We start from the raw sequence: 20000 nt of genomic DNA, 5'->3' as shown, positions 1-20000 counted from the left end.
AAAGTAATCAGAGTATAAATAGATACTCTGCACCACAATGGTAACAAATGGTTACCAAACCTTTTAGATGACAAAGTTCACAATTAGCTTTAACAGGATTACTTTAAGCAGGAAATACTCTTTTAGAAAAATACCTTAAGTACCCAATAAAAAGATGAGACCACCAGGAAGAAGGATTGTCCAGTCAGAGCAGAATATGATTATGTCGATTCATTTTCAGATCAGAGAGACAGAACAGACACCCACATACAGCCAAATTACAAAATCTCTCACCCTGTGCAACAAAATGCACAGGGTTCTCTCTGCCGGACACATCATGTGCCAGGCATTAATACTGTAGATCACGTCAGTTGTTGATAAACTTTCATTGGCTGAATAGACAGTTAATTTCCGCACTATGCCACGCTGGCGCGGGTTGTCGAGCGCTCATTGGACCAGCACATGGATGATGAGACTGGTATCATGCCAGCTTCCTTGGTTCCGTCATTGAGGGCCATAAACCGGGAAAGCTCAGAGGCTGGCGTTGCTATGGCAACCTGAAGAAAACATTCTTTCCCTGCTAGCGGTAAACTTTCGACAGAGAGAAAGACTCCTATCTACTTTTCTCACTAGGCCCCAAGGTCAAATACATGCAGTTCTCATATCAAAATAGACCTCTCAGTATGCGAGTTAACTTTGACTGGGGACAGACAGTGAATCTGAACTTGGCGTCAGGCAACCCATAATATAAGTATGATAAAATAATAAAGGATAATATAGGTCTGAGATAATTAGGCATGTGGATGGTGACATGACATAAATAGGATAAGGAGAACAACCCGGAGTAAACAGGCAGTAGGCTAGGAGTAAACTGATGATAAAAGGGCAAGATGACAAAATATGACCTATATGGAACACGGTCTGGGCCAAAAGGAACATTGACAATTCCATCCACCAAACTAACAGATCTACCATAACTCAACATTATCCATCATATATATATATATATATCCCCTGGCCCCTGACCCTAGTCACAAACAGGCCAGGGTCAAAGTTTGATGAGTTTGTGTGCGTGCGTGCATGGGTGTGTGTGTGTGTGTGTGTGACGTGTGTGTGTGTGTGTGTGTGTGTGTGTGTGTGTGTGTGTGTGTGTGTGTGTGTGTGTGTGTGTGTGTGTGTGTGTGTGTGTGTGTGTGTGTGTGTGTGTGTGTGTGTGTGTGTGTGTGTGTGTGTGTGTGTGTGTGTGTGTGTGTGAGCTACCTGATAGCAGCGTGGAGCATAGGAGTCTTCAGTGTCTGCAAACACACTGGGATGTCTCCTATATGCTTCCTGGAAGCTCTCTCCACCCATTGTTATCTCCATCTCTCCATCCTTGTCTTCTCTCTTGCCTACTTCGTTGCATCCATCCTTGGATCCTTCATCATTATCTACACCGTCGATATCTTCATCGCCGTCATTGCAGTCCCGTCGTATGACTCCTCTCAGCAGCCTGTTGAACTTCTGCATGTCTGAACAATCAGGAATAACAATCACAATCAAACCTTATTTCATGATAATACAAGAGATTTATTTATTTATTTGTTTGTTTGTTTTGGTGGGGGAGGCTCTGACATTTTGCAATTACAGAAGGAGTTGGATCAGGGAAGAGAGAATGGAGAGGAATGGAACGGAACAGAAGAGAAACACTGTGTGACAAATAACGCTGAGAAAACCCGTTGTTCCAAAACATTAAGACGTTAAAAGAAAACGCTAAAGTCAGAGAAAAACGATATACTACTATATATCCCGTCCCATGGATGAACTCAGAAGTCAATTTCTTCATGAATTAACTTAAACCCAATTGACCAAGATCCCCCAGCCAGGGGTCTATACTTTTGTCCCTCTGGCACACTAAACTGCTTACAGCTGAAACTAGGCATCTACAACAAGCCACAACGTATCACATTGCAATGTTGTGAGCTTGTAGATCAGCTATGAACTACTCACCATCGTGAGCTTGTAGATCAGCTATGAACTACTCACCATCGTGAGCTTGGAACTGCAGCAGGACACTAAGGTTTCCAACGGTTACCAGGAGGGACTGGCTTCCAACCTGGCAACAGTCTGTCTCCTTGGAAACGACAAACTGAATTACGGACACCCCATCACCTATAAAGATAGATTTTGTATAATTTGAACGATGTTTAATATTATAAACACTTACTCTGAGAAGGCACGGCAGGAAAGGCAAGAAGGAAGAGAGTCTGAAAGCATATGCCGGTGTCACTCAGGGGGGGGGGGGGGGGAAGCAGATCTACAAGCTCATAACGTGTGATGTGTGTACACTGTCAGCACACGCACGCACGCACGCACACACTCGTGCACACACACACACACACACACACACACACACACACACACACACACACACACACCAGTCACACACACACACACACACACACACACACACACACACACACACACACACACACACACACACACACACACACACACACACACACACACACACACACAAGGACGAGGGAGTTTCTATGGGGCAGGTCAAGCAACAGAGGGGGTGAGGTATGTGCATGTGCTGCAGGAAGTAGGAAAGTGTCATGCCTCTGTGCACATAACAAACATCATGCTGCATGTATGCTACACACGCACACGCACACGCACACACACACACACACACACACACACACACACACACACACACACACACGGCTCATTGACAGAGTATCAGGGCGGAGAAGAATCGGGGAAAGTGTGAACATACCGCAGCAATAAGAATACAGAAGACTGAAAACTACACAGTACAATCCCTAGTGATGCATATACGGGTCTGAACAGGTCTGAACTGGGTCTGAACTGGTCTGAACGGGTCTGAACTGGTTCTGAATCGGGAACCTTTCCTCTCTAATTCTTGAAACACTGCAGCCCATCCTTGTGTGCATACATGCGCTTGCGTACGTGCGTGCATGCATGCATAGTGTGTTTGTGTAATGTGTATGTGTGTGTGCATCAATGGTGGAAAGTAAGTACAGTAAATTTACGTTGTTTAGTTAAGTACCGTACTTAACTAAACATGTTGAGGTACTTATGTTTTACTGGAGTATTTCCAATTTTCTATGATTTTACTTCTACTCCACTACATCTCATAGACAAATGTTGTACTTACTCATTTGAAAACATTAGTTACTAGTTACTTTGTAAATGTTGATTGCTATTACAAAACCGACATTAACCACTTCAGCCCTATTTAAACATTGGCTCACTGTGAACTTGAAACATTTTTGAGTGGTGTAAACCACTCCTACAACTGGCTTTTGTGTGCATAAAAAAATGACCGTGGTTGCTATGTTCAAAATAATTTCTGACGTAATTAAATCACACCCGGGTGAACTGGATGACCGTAGCAACCGTGGTCATTTTCTCTGCGCAAAAAAAGCCAGTTGTGAAATCACATCCAGGTGTGATACATACATTTATCAAAAATGATAGCTTTTTTTACTTAACATATTTTGTGTGATTTCATTACGTCAGACATTACGTCAGACCACAGCTGATCATGCTATATAAAACCTTACACCACTCAGTTCACACGGGTGTGATTTTTTTAATCACAATTGGCGTCTTCAATTTTTTTGCCCTCACTTTTTATCCTCAATATGTACTTTGCTCAGCCAATCAAATCATCGCTATGGGGCGATCAGCCAATCAAATCATCGCTAAAATTCACACGCACACACACAAAGCTGGGCATAGGCTAGCGCGTAGCTCCCCTCATAAATGTGAGTATACTTTTTTCCCACCATTGGTGTATATAGTGTACATGTGTATCTACCATCCTGTAAGGTGAGGTGCTGAGCCTCCGTTGGTCCTGCATCGGTGAGGAGTAAATACAACTCCTGGTCTCCTCTCTGTCTGCACACCTTCACCACCTGCTCCTCCTCCTCCTCACTCCCCACCTCCTTGTTCACGATCTGCATCTCCTTGCAGGCAGATCACAATATCAGAGCGGTTGTATGTGCAGTATCATGTGTTTGTATTCTAAACAGTTTTATGCTTTGATCCCCCCCCCCCCCCCAACACAATCATATGTGAGTAATGTGACCCCCCCACATCCCAACACTACATTAAGGGCACATATCACACATAGGTGTAACTTTGCCGTAACCCCATTAAAATAAGGCCCACAATAAATAATAAACATGATACCAATCATAAAGATCATATATAAATCAAAGAAGAAAATACATTTAAACACGAATATACATTTCATGCCATGTTTTGATACATTAGTTACCGGTATGTCACATGTTTCACTACCATGTCACGTCAAGCCATGTCATGTCTTGTCAACACAATACAGTGTTTGTCACGTCAGATCATAATTATAGTCAGGTCATATCAAGTCAGGTCATAGAGCAAGATCAATCATAACCACATTAGTCCACCTGTTTATTCTCCTGTTTGTCCGCTTCCTACCTGATCATCCTGCAGAGTGTAGACCTTCACAGACAGCTTCTCTGCTTGCTTTTCCATTTTCCTGTCTAGAGAAACTTGGGTCAGCTTTTCACTGTTTGACTGAGAGAGAGAGAGAGAGAGAGAGAGAGAGAGAGAGAGAGAGAGAGATGGAAAATGAGGAGAGGAAGAGAGGGATGGTGAAGGAGGAGAAAGGGGAGGAGAGAAATGAGACCTCGCTGTATAGGGGAGCTGAAGAAACAGGAGGGAAACAGTTCCCCCTTTCTGTCCAAAACCACACCGCTGCATGGAAGCTCTGTCATGACTCATGATGTGTGCTGCTGCTGCTGCTTTCATCATAGTTTTGTTTTATGTTGTGCAGGATTTATTTATTCGTTCATTGTCGTATTATGAAACCAAAGGTGTTGGTATTCTTGATTCAAAGTAAGTATAGGCCCATAGCAGGAGCCTATGTCCTGTTTCTGTAGCACAGCCTTCAGCCATACTGTACAAGTACACCCCACTGACATATTGATTGATTGATTGATTGAAAAATGTATTAACAGTTTGCAGAATTACAGTACATTTCAAGCACAAACTCAATACAAAGGCTGTTAACTGTGAGTGGACGACCCAATTAAGCATTACACTTGTTTCCAATAGGGTCCACAATGTTCAATTCATCAAAAACATTTAGAGACGTACAAATAGACACTTCTATATAGACAAAGGACAGAACAGGAATTCATCATAAAGGAGGTAAAAAGGGAAAAGAAACATATACAGTGAGGGAAAAAAAGGGGTGGGCGGTGGGGGGGATTCACGTTCAGCTCCGTTCATTTGTTTGTTTTCCTTGGAGGAGCTGCGTTGGGTCCCCAAGTCGGCTCCGTGGCCGTACCTTGAGTTGGCTGTGTGGCCGTGACCGTCTCTTGTGTTGTCCTTGTGTTGGGTCCCCAAGTCGGCTCCGTGGCCGTACCTTGAGTTGGCTGTGTGGCCGTGACCATCTCTTGTGTTGTCCTTGTGTTGGGTCCCCAAGTCGGCTCAGTGGCCGTACCTTGAGTTGGCTGTGTGGCCGTGACCGTCTCTTGCAGTGACGTAGAGTCTGTGGGGGCCGGGGGGCCAGGGCCCCCATGAGGAATTGGACCAGGGATCTCGGCCCCCACGAGGAATTGGACCTGAATATATATTCGCCTCGGTTCGTCCCGTTTGTGCCGCATCAGGTCGCGCCCGTTTGCGCAATTCTCGTCTTGCCATTTTGCCATTTTTACAAATTGCAGCATTTAACTCCCATTTCATTTTATATGGTTATAATGTGGTTATATTCATGTAGAAAACAGAAGAAGAAATTATTATTATAACTAAAGCTAGCAAAATAAACTAGAATAAAAAACAGTACAGTAGTACAGTAGTGCATCCCGTGGATGCAGAGGTCGTTGTTTTATTACATCCCTTAACTATAAACTGCATTTTGGGATGCAAAATGCACCCTATTTTAATCTCTGAATCGGTATCAGTTCTTATTAGTACGGTATATTTGGGTATTTTCTGATTATTTACCTTTAGGCCTATATGCCAGATCTGATGCAACTAATCCATCCTTGTCTTAGTTCAGCGGAGTATACCTATGTAAAATATAGCACTACAATTTGGTGACATTTATGAAATACTTATTTATAGACACCATTAGGATGCAAGAACAGGGGATGGTTACCAGATTTGTCACTGACAAATCAAGTTCCCTTCAGGACTACCTTTTTCGCAGAGCCCGGGAGTCGATGGGCACTGATGGGGCGCTTGTTGGCAGGTTAGGTGTAGGCATAGTTTTTGTCAGGTAGGGTTAAGCTTAGGTTTAGGCATAGTTTTTGTGAGATTATAACCCTGCCCTACTAGTAGTAGCCGGCGCTGTAAAACAAGTGCCCCAGCAGCGCCCATGGACACAGAGAAAAACAGAGTCCCCGTAGAAAATAAATACAATAAATACAGGTTTTCAATGTCTAACATGCAGACAAGTCCGCCAATGCTTCCACAATTTGGAAGAGAATCTATACGAACTGTATACAGGGTTACAGAGCACAGCAATGGGAATAACACGTATAGAAAATACATTGAAGGTAAAAGATTGTATGGGGCATACAGTAGCCTACATTGTAGGCTACTGTATGCCCCATACAATCTTTTACCTTGCCCTACATTACTTACAAATGGCACCGAATGGTCACTAGTGGGAGGATTGTGAGCTGCTCTATTGCACTTTAGAACAAAATATAAGATTTTAGGTAGAAATGATCTCATGCTCAAGTCTTGGACAGTGTTCATGTATAGCCTGTCCTATACAGTATGAATGTAGCTCTATCTTACAGGCCCATTTGGTTGAATTTGACTGAGAGTAGTAGGCCTACAAATTCTTCCAAAACCAAATTCAACCAAACGGACCCGTAATTCAGAGTTAAATTTGCCCATCAGGATTTTATTGTGTTTATTATTTAGACCTGAGCGGACCTCATAACTTTCAACCACTTTCACCATTATTTTAAACTTTAGCTGTTGAAAAATAGCAGATCTACAAGCTCATAACGCGGCACCGAGTGCTGTGCTACGAGCTTGTAGATCTGCTATTTTTGAAAAATCATGAAAACGTGTGCAAATCTTTGAATAATGCATTATTTCACAGTGAACGTTTTTAACTCAAATATTTGCTTCTTGGGGGAGTACAACATATTTTCAGATGGGGGTCGGCTACATATACTTTTTGGGGTCCTTGACATGAAATAGTTTGAGAACCACTGTTATAGAAACATGGGTTTTATCTTCTGAAAACAGTCAGGATTTAGAAGGCGATGATTTGTAGAATCTGGTCTCAGGTCTCAATGGGTTTTCATCCAGTTGTGAATTCTCAGTGATGTTTATATTGATTCCCTGCAGGTCAGCATCTCCACCGTGGGTTACGGAGACATGTTCCCAGAGACCGTGCATGGCCGTTTCTTCGCATTCGTCTGCATCTCCTTCGGGATCATCCTCAACGGCCTGCCCATCTCCATCCTCTTCAACAAGTTCTCGGACTACTACGCTAAGCTCAAGGCCAACATGTACGCGGGCAACATGAAGAACCGAGGGAAGATCAGGTTTCCAGAGAGGACGGTGAAATATATCAATCTCTGCAACCAGAGCGGACATTCTCACTTGGAGTAATATCAGACGTGTGCGTAGCCTATAGCTAAGCTACCGGTATGTGTTTTTTGTTTTGTTTTTTAATAACAAAAATATTTTGGGTGAAAGCGGGGTGTAAAATGTATATAGTTATACTTCGTCCCTTGCACTGCTTTCTTTGTTTGATTGATTGATTGATTGAATAATTTATTAACAGTTTGCAGAATTACAGTACATTTCAAGCACAAACTCAATACAAAGGCTGTTAACTGTGAGTGGACGACCCAATTAAGCATTACACTTGTTTCCAACAGGGTCCACCATGTTCAAATCATCAAAACATTTAGAGACGTACAAATAGACACTTCTATAGACAGAACAGGAATTCATCAAAAAGGAGGTAAAAAGGGAAAATAAATATATACAGTGAGGGGAAAAAAGGGGGGGGCGGGGGGGGGATTCAGATTTTACGGGGGCCAGTTTCGAATTGTAGCCATCCGTAGGTGCCCTTTGAGAGCGGTTTTGAAGGAGTCAAGGGATTCGCATGTCTTAATGACAGTTGGTAGGGCGTTCCACATTTTGGTGGCATAGGAGCGAAAAGAATTTAGTCCCTTGTTTGTGCCGAATCTGGGTTGTACATGGTTCGTTGTACTCCCTCTGGTGTTGTGGGTGTGGACTTCATTAACATTAAGGAAGTATCTAGACAGGTACATGGGTATCTTGGTGGTGTATCGAATCTTGTGGACCAGACCCATTGCAAGTTGCTGTACTCTGTCGTCGACCCTAAGCCATTCCAGCCTGTCGAAGTGGGCAGGGGTGAGGTGGGTTCGGGGGGCTAGATCAAGTAGGAGCCTGACCAGTTTGTTTTGGGAAGTCTGGAGCCTGGTTTTAAGGGCCTTTGAGGTGCTGTGGTACCAGGAGGTGCATGCATAGTCAAAGAAACCCTGTACAAGGGCTCCTGTTAAGGTCTTCAAGGTGTTTTTGTTGACCAGTGAGGAGATCCTGTAGAGGAATCTTGTTCTATGGTTGACTTTTTTGATTACGTTGGTGGCCATTTTATCACCGGAAAGATTAGCCTCCAGGATGGAACCTAGGTAGGTAATTTCATCTTTACGTGTGATAACATTGTCACCCACTCTAACCAAGAAGCCATTTGCCTTGCTGAGATTACTAATAGAGCCAAAGAGAATGGATTCAGTTTTTCCCAGGTGTAAAGATAGTTTGTTATCAGCGAGCCAGGTGCAGATTCTACCGAGTTCAGAGCTGAGGGCATTTTCAACCTGCAGTTTGTCCCTGTCCGAGACCAGCAGTGCTGAGTCATCTGCGAACAGGAACAAGTTGCAGTCACAGGCTGAAGTCATGTCGTTTACATATATTAGGAACAGTAGAGGTCCTAGTATGCTTCCTTGTGGAACGCCACAGCTCACTGGGAGGGGGGGGGACAGTGTTCCGTTCACTTCCACCATCTGTTCTCTCCCCTCCAGGTAGGATTGCATCCAGCTCACTGATGTGCTATCGAAACCAATTGCTTTTAGCTTGTTAACCAGTATGGAGTGGTTCACGGTGTCAAAAGCCTTTTGGAGGTCCAGCATGACCATGCCGCAGTATTTGCCAGCGTCCACCTCTTGTTTGATGTGGTCGCTTAAATAGAGAAGGCATGTGTCAGTGGAGTGGGATGTTCTGAAGCCAGATTGGAACTCGTACAATAATTTGTTAGTGGCAAGATACTTTTCAACCTGTTCATAGACTATTTTTTCCATCACTTTCGAGATGGAACTAAGAATAGAAATAGGGCGGTAGTTGCCGGGGTCTAATTTACTCCCTTTCTTGTGCAAGGGGGTTACTTTGGCCAGTTTGAAATCTTGGGGGACCTGTCCCTGTTTGATGGAGAGGTTTACTATGTGGGTGATGATTGGAGCTATAGAGATGGCTGAGTCTCTGAGAAATTTGGAGGGAATGTTGTCATGGCCTGTGGCCTTGTGGGGTTGGAGGGCACTCAGTTTCTTAATTATCTCATCAGTTGTTACCATAACTAGTTTAAAATCGTCTTTACAAACACCTAGGTTTTTGTAGAAGGTTGTAATGTGCTCTACACCAAAGAGCCCAGAGTGGGAGGGCAGTTTGTTAACCAGAGTTGTTGCTATGTTTGTAAAGAAGATATTCAAGTAGTTGGCCACATCAAGGTTGTCAGTGATGAGAGTGTTGTCAGATTTGATGTTTATGTTCGAAAATCTGGTTTTTAGTTTCTGACCATAGCTTAGTTGATTGTTTAGTAGCTTCCAGAGCTCATGAGGATTGTTTTTGTTTTCCTGAGCTTTATCATTAATGAAGTTACTTTTAGCTGATTTGGTCATGGCAGTTACACTGTTTCGTAGTTTGATTCGTTGTGTATTAAGGTTGTTCAAACGAGCTTGGCGAACACTGTCGAAGCGCTTGGCTAGCTTTGACTTGCATTTTAGAACTTCAGAGCATTTTTTGTCTCTGGCTTTCATTGCAGCCAGTATGACCGAATTCATCCATGGTTCCGAGCGGGTTTTGCCCCTGGTGGTTCTCAAAGGAGCCATGTTGTTCAGTACTGATGTAAATTTGGTTTTGAAGCCAAGCCAAGCTTCTTCGACAAGTGTGCTTTTAAGCTCATCGGACCAATCCAGACTCTCCAATACTTGGTTAAAGACCTCACTAGAGTAGGTTTTGAGGTCCCTAGATATGACTGTTTTGTGGCAGCCGGTCTTAATTTTTTGTATTTTGCGGGTACAGAATATCATAAAATGATCACTAAGCCCACATACAATAACCCCTTTCTTGGAGATTCTGGATTTGTCCGAGGACAGAATGAGATCAATGACAGTTTGAGTAGAATCACACACTCTAGTGGGTTGGGTAATTAGCTGACTGACACTATGTAGATCACAGAACTTACTGAATGACTTAAACACAGGTGCTTCCTTACGTTGCATGTCTGTATTGTAGTCGCCAATCAGGATTTTCTCTACACATTCCTCCTCAGCTAAGCACCCCTCAAGTATATCATAGAACCCATGTTGGTCAGGCGGTCTGTAGACGGTGCCCACTAATACTGATTTAGCCTTGTAATATGTGATTGCAGCAGCTTTGCCTGCGGATATTTATTTGTCTCATGCGCACACGCACACGCACACGCGCACGCGCACACGCACACGCACACGCACACACACACACACACACACACACACACACACACACTAGACTACAATATGCAGAAGCGCTGCACTTTTGGGGCATAATTATACATTACTTGACCTTTAGATAGAGCAAAGCAGTATTTATTTTCTCTTGTCCTTTCTTATTTATTTACATTTTAAATACCTTATTTTCAATGCTTCATTTGCTTTTTCAACTCTAAGATGTATCTTTCTTTTTTTATATATAAACGTGCAATAAAGTTTGACATGACACGATGACTTTGACTAGCCTGGTAAACCAGCTCCTCTCCCTTGAAAACACTTTTGAACCAGACTTTGACATACCATATGCAACATATGGCATTATGGCATATAGGGCAGGCTAAAAGTATGGACTTATAATTTAACAATATTGCACAGACATTATTCATTCGGAAAACACAATATGGATGGACAAATTGGATGATGAAAAATCTATGAAGATTTACAGGTAATTCCAGTCCCAATAATGTAGCTTTCAAAACATCAAAACAAATCTGGAATCTCTGTGTATTCCTATTTCCTACGCTTGGACTCTGCATGCTTTCAATAAATGTTGAATGTCAATTGCAAACATCTTAATAATAATAATATCTCAAACTTATATAGTGCTTTTCTGAGTACCCAAAGACGCTTTACATGGGGGGGGGGGGGGGGGGCTTTACAGAGCCAGAGGTAACAACAAAATAAAAACAACTTTATTAGAAAAAGGAAAACACTAAAAGCTAAAAAACATTAAAAAGAAAGACAGTGAGAAGGGTTAGCTAGGGAAGGCAATATTGAAGAGGTGGGTCTTGAGGGCGGTTTTGAAAGTTTGGAGGGTGGGGGCATCTCTGAGTGCCTTAGGGAGGGCATTCCACAGGGTTGGGGCAGCAAAGGAAAAAGCTCTGTCACCCCACGTACGGAGTTTGGTTTTGGGGTTTGCGTCACCAGAGCTGAGGGAGCGGGAGGGGACATGACGATTGAGGAGGTCACAGAGGTATGGGGGAGCCAGGTTGTTTAGTGCTTTGTAGGTGGTCAGGAGTGTTTTGAAGTGGATTCTTTGTTTAACCCGTAGCCAATGAAGGTCACGGAGGATCTTTATATAATCTTGAATGTATCTGAGTTTTGGCTTGAATACAAACAGGGAGGGAAACTCCAATCAATTTAGGAAACCCCAAATGCCGCGTCGGCCAGATTCCCGGAAAAGCTGGCCCCCGCGGCATTCTGCCGCGTGGGTGGAGCTTCATTTCCATCCACCAGCTGTCTAAAAACCAGGAAGAGACGCCGGGAGACAGCGGCTTTTGGCCGCGCATGGAAGTTCAGGTGTGCCTGCGCTGTATGGAGGAATCCACAGAGGGGTGCCCTGGGCGTGGCCATAGCTGAGGTGTAGGCCCACCATTAATTAGCCCTTCACTAAATCCCACCCCAAAAAGCGATTGTCCAATGCCAATCCAAATAGTTTAGCAACGGTTGCTATGCAGGTCAAGCTTTCTTCGCTGCTAACGTGCCTATTGGACAAGGATGGGTTGGGGAGGGACTTAGTGAAGGGCTAATTAAGCGCAGCTTGACACCGCACACAGATTGCATACACCTGTAGGGTGACCAGATCCAAACTTATGTTCATTTGAGGGACAGAATTATCGCTTGTGTGGGACAAGTGGGACGGGGTTAGCAACTTATTACTAAAATTGCTATTAAATGCCTTGATGTCATATTCGACCGCATGGGCCTATAATATTGCCTATAATTTTGTCATTAAACCCCACATTTTGTTTTAAAAATGCAAATCTTGGTCATGGGTATATGACCGACTTGGTACTGTAGCTTAGGGGATATTTCTCATGTTATTTTAACAGGCTTAATATTAATAACACATCTTGCAAGAAAAGAGACAATAATGAGAGAGCTTTACAACAGAAAGCCAACTATTAGGGGACTAACTATAAGGGCATTTGTCTTGAACACTGATGTCTGCCAGCAACAATGTGGGACAAAGGGGTCTCAATTCGTGGGACGCCTGAAAAGTCTGACATTTTTCTTTATTAGGAACAATCCCTTGAGATGAACCATCTCGTTTTCAAGGGGGTCCGCGATTCACAAAATACACTTCATACATAAAGACACTTTTCTACAGACAGTTCAACCAGACAAAAACAAGACAAGACAAAACAACACAATTCATAGATAAACAACAAACAAACAAAACAAAACAAAAAAAAGAAAACTGCAACAAAACAACATTTCACATAACATGGACATAACGTAGACATAACACATGGATCATTGCATCATAGATTTGATTAGTGAAAACATGAACAGGTAGTCTCGAGATGAGAGGACAGCACAGTTTTAAACAAATGAAAAGATGTTATTGAACGAATATGGACAGGTAGATTATTCCAGTCACAAGGAGCTTTGAACATAAATGATTTTTGGCCAGCTGATGTGGGTATATTAAAGTAAATCTGTGTAAAAGTCTTGGAAATGAGGGACTGTCCCACGCAAAGGGGGGACATCTGGTCGCACCTGCTCCATGGATTCGTCTATAGCACTGGTTCCCAAACTTTTTCATGTCAAGGACCCCCAAATTGACACCAATTAGCCCCACGGACCCCCCATTTGAAAAGACATGCCAGGGACCTCCCATAAGAGAAGATTTCTACGGCTCTAGCAGTGATTTTCAACCCGTTTAATTTCAAGGACCCCCAGTTTGACATGCATTAGTCTACGGACCCCCATTTAATAGCATTTCTATCTATCTCTGGGACCCCCAATTTATATTGTAAAATCAATGCTAATTTAACTCTGAGAGCGGGTCCATTTGGTTCCATTTGTACACTCTCAGAGTTACAGACCCATTAAGGGTCCATTTGGTTCCAAACTATCATTTAGCTGGGGACCCCTGGAACTCCCTCAAGGACCCCTGGGGGTCCCCGGACCCCACTTTGGGAACCACTGGTCTATAGTTTATTGCTTCAAATGAATCACTTTTCTGCTAATTGAATATTGTCATCATTGAATGAATTCAGTTTAAGGACCATAGATAGCATCTGCAATAGACAATATTCACATGGCGACCATCTTGCCATCAAGTTAATGGCAATTGGCATTTTTGCAATGCAAAATGCCAACATGGCCACCATGTGATGATGGTCTATAATACCATTGTTTCCCATTAAGAGATGAGATTTCACTTGGGTCATTTGCATCTCAATATCCCCTCTGCTATAAAGTTAAGTAAAGCAAGCAGTTTGCTACTCATGTCTTCATGCAATCTATTTAAACTGCATTGTGACACGCACGCGCGCGCACACACACACACACACACACACACACACACACACACACACACACACACACACACACACACACACACACACGCAGAGAGAGAGACAAGTGTAATGCTTGGTGTCGTCCACTCACATGCATGCAGTTAACAGTTTTTGTATTGAGTTGTGCTTGAAATGTAGGCCTACTGTAAACCTATTCTGCAGACTGTCGTCTGACGTTTTTGGCTGGGGAGTCGGGACCGCCGAGTATATATAGGGCCTACTCTAAGGTCGGGACCCCCGAAAATGCTTTGGCCAGCATCATGTTTCGCGTCTTCGCGACCCCCGCACCGCCCCCCTCCCCACCACCAATACAAATTGACCGCTAGTCCGCTACAATAACCGGCTTATTAATAATAGAGACAATGCATCATAAATAAATACTGAAACCAGATATTGCATGCACTTTACTGTTCCTAATATATGTTAACGACATGACTTCAGCTTGTGACTGCAACTTGTTCCTGTTCGCAGATGACTCGGCACTGCTAGTCTCGGACAGGAACAAACTGCAGGTTGAAAAGGCCCTCAGCTCTGAACTCGGTAGAATCTGCACCTGGCTCGCTGATAACAAACTATCTTTACACCTGGGAAAAACTGAATCCATTCTCTTTGGCTCTAATAGTAATCTCAGCAAGGCAAATGGCTTCTTGGTTAGAGTGGGTGACAATGTTATCACACGTAAAGATGAAATTACCTACCTAGGTTCCATCCTGGAGGCTAATCTTTCCGGTGATAAAATGGCCACCAACGTAATCAAAAAGGTCAACCATAGAACAAGATTCCTTTACAGGATCTCCTCACTGGTCAACAAAAACACCTTGAAGACCCTAACAGGAGCCCTTGTACAGGGTTACTTTGACTATGCATGCACCTCCTGGTACCACAGCACCTCAAAGGCCCTTAAAACCAGGCCCACCCCTTTTTTTCCCTCACTGTATATGTTTCTTTTCCCTTTTTACCTCCTTTATGATGAATTCCTGTTCTGTCTGTCTATTTGTACGTCTCTAAATGTTTTGATGATATGAACATGGTGGACCCTATTGGAAACAAGTGTAATGCTTAATTGGGTCGTCCACTCACAGTTAACAGCCTTTGTATTGAGTTTGTGCTTGAAATGTACTGTAATTCTGCAAACTGTTAATAAATTCTTCAATCAATCAATCAATATGCAGGCTATGTAAACTCTAAACTCCATGTCCAGCAAAAAAATGCTGATAATTGCGCCGCCCTCATTGAAAACAATGTATGTCAAACTCCAGCTAGTCCCTCTCCAGTCCAGGCTGCATGAATCCGCCCTCGAGCGCAGTTTTCTGCCCCCTCAATGGCGCAACTTTGTATAATTCAATGGCTCTGAACTGATCCTCATTAGCTCCTACATGCAGCTCTACTGACCCCTTGTGGAAGGCCTTTGGCCGTGTAACACTAAGAGCCATCATTTTCAGCACTAGTTATGTTACTTTGAGTCAGTAGACTATAGTACTAGACTATACCAGTCAGTCTCAGACCCAAAACTAAAGAATATTGTTGTTATCATTGGATAAGATTTTTGTCCACAATTCAATAGCAACAACACTTACACACAATTATGTTCATGGCAAAAAGCAGGACAACAGTGACACATACATTAAAAAAAGGTTTAACGAGACCAACTCTTTCGGCTGGGGACCACCTGGGAACGTCCACAAGGACCACTGGTGGTCCCCGCCTGCATGGACCACTGGTTGAGAACCACTTGCTTTAGACTTTTTAGATACATTTTCTACCAAAACAGTTTTTCCACATGAGTCATGAAAGCGCTTTTGTTCAGAAAGGAGTGACTGTCTGTCTCTCAGCGATAAAATGTTCTCATTAAACTATTTGATTAAACTAAATATCCTTTAAGTGCCACATTCAAGGTTGGAGCCCTGCACACAAACAAGCATTTTTGTACAACATTCTATTCCACACTCATTTCCATCAGCAGGCTATAGTTCTACCACACATATCTTTATGTACTCACTTTTATAGAAATATAGTTAACTATTGTATAAGGTGGTTTGTTGTATCCATCACATGCATGTTCCAGGTCCTGTAAGACCATATAAATATAGTTAACTATTGTATAAGGTGGTTTGTTGTATCCATCACATGCATGTTCCATGGGTCCTGTATGCCAAACTTAACACCTTCAGAATACATTTTTGGTGATGGTTATGGACATTATTCTCCTTTTTCTTAACCCGTTCTTATTTTAATGTTTTTAGTTATTCTTCTGGTACTAGCCTTCTGATTTGAATGTTATATTTATATTTATTTTGGCATATCACAAGCTGACCCAATATTGGGACATGCAGAAGACACCCAGATTAGGACGCAATGTAGGCTACTGTACGCTGTCAAAATGTAAAAAAACCAAAAAACAATAACAATTATAAATCATAGAAGTCATTTTTAATAACTACATCTATCTTTTTAATAGCCATGATTCTTGTCAGCAAACCCATGACTGATCGTCTGAAACATCCCTGCTCTCTGAGTGACATACCAGGCATGTTGATTTGAGATATCTATATATAATCCACCTACTGTACTAACTGCATGGACCCCTGGTCTGTATGCACTTTGATTTATGTTCAACTGAAAGACCTTTTATTTGTGTTGTTTATTTCTCTGACAGGAATCATTTCATTTCATAAATAGCCTATAACTCTCTGGTATAAAGGACTCTCTGACAAGAATAATTTCCATAGATAGTGGACCAACCAACCCATGGTTATCACTCGAAGAGTTGCTTTTACTTTTCTTAGTTTTACAGGTAAAAACTCACATCAAAGCATATTAACAGTAAAAGACACAAAGGACATAAAGAGAGAGACATTTATTGACGTTCAGTTCAAATTATGGACAGATACTGCAGGTCAGCATTAAAATGGCATTTCTTTCACCTTAAATGTATAAAATAAAGAATAAATGTATGCTTTGTCATCAATATCCATGATTTTACGGTACATTATTATCAGACCTAACCCTTCAACTATCACAGGTTTTATAGCATTTAAAAAAATATTAGGCCTTTACAAAAATATATTATATTTATTTTGCCGCACATTTGTAAAAGATGTAAAACTATATACTGTATATATACAGGTATATATTGGGCCTTAAATGTTATTCCAAAAATATATTATTATTTTGCTGCACACATTTGTAATCAAATATTAAAAATAAAACTGTGCAAACAGTGTTCTCAGGGGCCCAAAGTTCCAATTAGCTTTCCTGCATGTCCCTTAGTTTTTTAACCCATGGTTGGTTAATCGAATGAAAACAGGGTTTAAGACCTTCTAAATCAGTAGTTCTCAAACTGTTTCAGGCCAAGGACCCCCAAAACGATATGAATTTGACCGCGGACCCCTCCATCTTCTTAAAGGTGGAGTGCAGTGATTTTTGTAGGCTGCTTTTTTTGTGTCTATGTGTCTATGGAGTTAACATTACTCTAACAGACCCCAGGTGTGGTTATAATATTCAAACATGTCTTCCCTCGGGTTCCCTGTGTATTTTTGGTTTCTTTCCTGAAAGCTGAAAGCATTTGAGTCAAAAGGCCCAGTCATACAACAACAGCTGTGGGTGCGGCTTCCATTCAGGTGGGTCACCACACCACTCACCACCCACCTGAAAACCAGGTATAGGCCTATTTAATGAACGTGTGGGTGTGGCCACATAAAAACATAATTTTAACACTTTCTCTACACTTTTGTGAAGAAATAAAAACGTCCTCCTAGTATAATCATACTAACTACCTGATGATCATGTTCTAGTGGGGAGGGGGGGAATCACGGCACACCATCTTTAACCAAATCTCTTGAAGCCGCCATGGCTGGTGGGGCGTTGTCTACTCTGCGTTGTACAAAGCGAAGAGCTCATCCATCCAGGAGTCCATCATGGTGACGTTGAGGAACAGAGAAGGACGCCTGCTGTCAGTAGCGTAGAAGAGCAGACCGTAGACGCCAAAGACCCCCTTTTCCTGCTCACACAGGAGAGGGCTCCCCACGTCGGTCTGAAACAACAACAACAACAACAAAGTGGCATTTCTCAGTGTGTGTTTTTAATGCGTAAATAAATATCACGGTGACGTTTCCATCTCTTTGTCACTCACCCAGTGGTGGAGATGGGTCTCATCGGCGGCAGTGCAGAATGTAGCGTTGGTGATGTAATCGTGGAAGTGAGAAGGCATGTCCCGCTTGCACTGGTCGTTGGATATGATCCTGGCAGAGCCTTCATGAAGCAAGTCATTGCGTACATGTCCTACAATGACATGTCAAAAATCAGGACAATATATGTATTTATTTAATTACTGTTCACACATGGTTTCAAAAATAGGGAAGATAGCGATCTACTCGTACATCTATTTTCACTGTGAATATATTGAGATTATGAACAGGAAGTCCCGCCCTAAAGCCCTCAAAGAAGTTATGTTAATGCGACCTGTTTACATTCCAGGACATGAAAATGTGATTGATGGTCAAAGAAAGAGAGCTTCCAGGGGAAGTATTGTATACATACAATGTAAGACCCTCCCCATTATCAGCACATGCCGATAATGTGGCCAATCGAATTCCTTGCAGCCTGTATGAATGTGTTGTTGTTTCCTCACCTGTGAAATTGGTCCACCCCCAGCCAACTATCTTGCAGGACCCAGCAGCAGGGATGAAGTGACGCTTCGGGGGACACACGCGGTTGATGTACATGTTGAAGTTGACTGGGCGGTCCAGTTTGGCCAGTCCCGCAGTCTCTTCAGCCCAGTCATCGTTGGGGAAAAGGAAGACCTTTGCAGAGAAACGACAGGCACATGTTTAGATGACAAAACAAACATTAAATTCTCTTTATTGTTAATGGCATTTAATGTTTGTGTTAGGGACAAGATTTTTAAAACAAGCATTGAACTAAAAACAAACATTAAACCTATAGGAGGGGCTAGCGCCCCTCAAAAAAAAGAAAAAAAGATTAGATTGTAGATCTATTTTCAATGGATTTCAACAAATTGTTTGACTGAATTGAAGAGCAGATTGGAGTTCAGTGCCTTGCTCAAAGGCACTTGGTTTAAGCACCTCCCTGACAACTTTCAGTTCAGTAACAATGTAGGTGTTATGTTTTCAGTAACACTGTAAGGTGTTATGTGTAATTTCCGCTCATTTCTAAGTGATAGTTATGTATGTAATATGTTCTGACACATACCTCTTCTATCACGAACTTCTGGGTGACCTCAGAGGTGTCCGAACGATTATGGGCCCCTAGGACCACAACCGCACCAGGACTGGAAAACAGAAACAAATGATTATTTCACTTAAGTAGGCTAACTATTTAATATTTGTCCATATATTGTCCGTTCATTTTACATATTTAATAATAACTTTAGCCCTACACGCACACTTCTCTGTAAAAATGAATATTGAAAATAGCCGATCTACAAGGAATGTGTAATTATACCTGACAAAGGCGTCAGTCAGAACAAAGTACTTGTGAATCAGGACACCATGCCTCACGAGGGGTTGACCCACTTGACCCTGGAAAATGATAAAACAAATCAGGCTGAAGAGCAGCTTGGTTGCATGGTTTCCTCTGCTGTCTGCGTGCGTGCGTGCGTGCGTGCGTGCGTGCGTGCGTGCGTGCGTGCGTGCGTGCGTGCAATATGTGCATGCATGCATGCGTACGGTGTGACACTTCAAAGTGTCCTTGAGCAAGACACTATATAGGATTCAGTATTTTGCTCAAGGACACTTCGACACGCAGCCAGGAGGAGACCCGGGGATCGAACCGGGAACCTTCTGACTCCACACTGGCTGTCCTGTTGAATAAGGTATGTATTTGGTTAAAATGGGTAAGGTTTTAAAAAAGGCAAAAGCATGCTCTGTTGCACTGGCCTAAAAGTGGGTCC

The 20000-nt window shown here is 42.5% G+C and overlaps 1 protein-coding gene across 2 annotated transcripts in view; it reads right to left on the bottom strand.

Annotated features, from left to right (window-relative positions):
- The window catches only part of carm1l (coactivator-associated arginine methyltransferase 1, like), a 62812-nt gene that overhangs the window by 23119 nt on the left and 19693 nt on the right, over nt 1-20000 (bottom strand). The window contains exons 1-4 of one of the 2 annotated variants that reach the window (XM_079524328.1): nt 4453-4526; nt 3809-3956; nt 2002-2127; nt 1240-1487 (exon numbers count right to left, since the gene is read on the bottom strand). In XM_079524328.1, the coding sequence (XP_079380454.1) occupies nt 1240-1487; nt 2002-2127; nt 3809-3956; nt 4453-4509 (579 nt within the window). In that variant the 5' untranslated portion in view covers nt 4510-4526. Of the gene's footprint in view, nt 1-1239; nt 1488-2001; nt 2128-3808; nt 3957-4452; nt 4527-20000 lie in introns of those variants that run through there. The other variant, XM_079524329.1, reaches the window with a different exon arrangement.

This window comes from Electrona antarctica, assembly GCF_951216825.1.
Source record: "Electrona antarctica genome assembly, chromosome: 16".
NCBI classification, from domain to species: domain Eukaryota; kingdom Metazoa; phylum Chordata; class Actinopteri; order Myctophiformes; family Myctophidae; genus Electrona; species Electrona antarctica.
The sequence above is the reverse complement of the archived record's forward strand: the minus strand, read 5'-3'. Positions and strand labels throughout refer to the sequence as shown.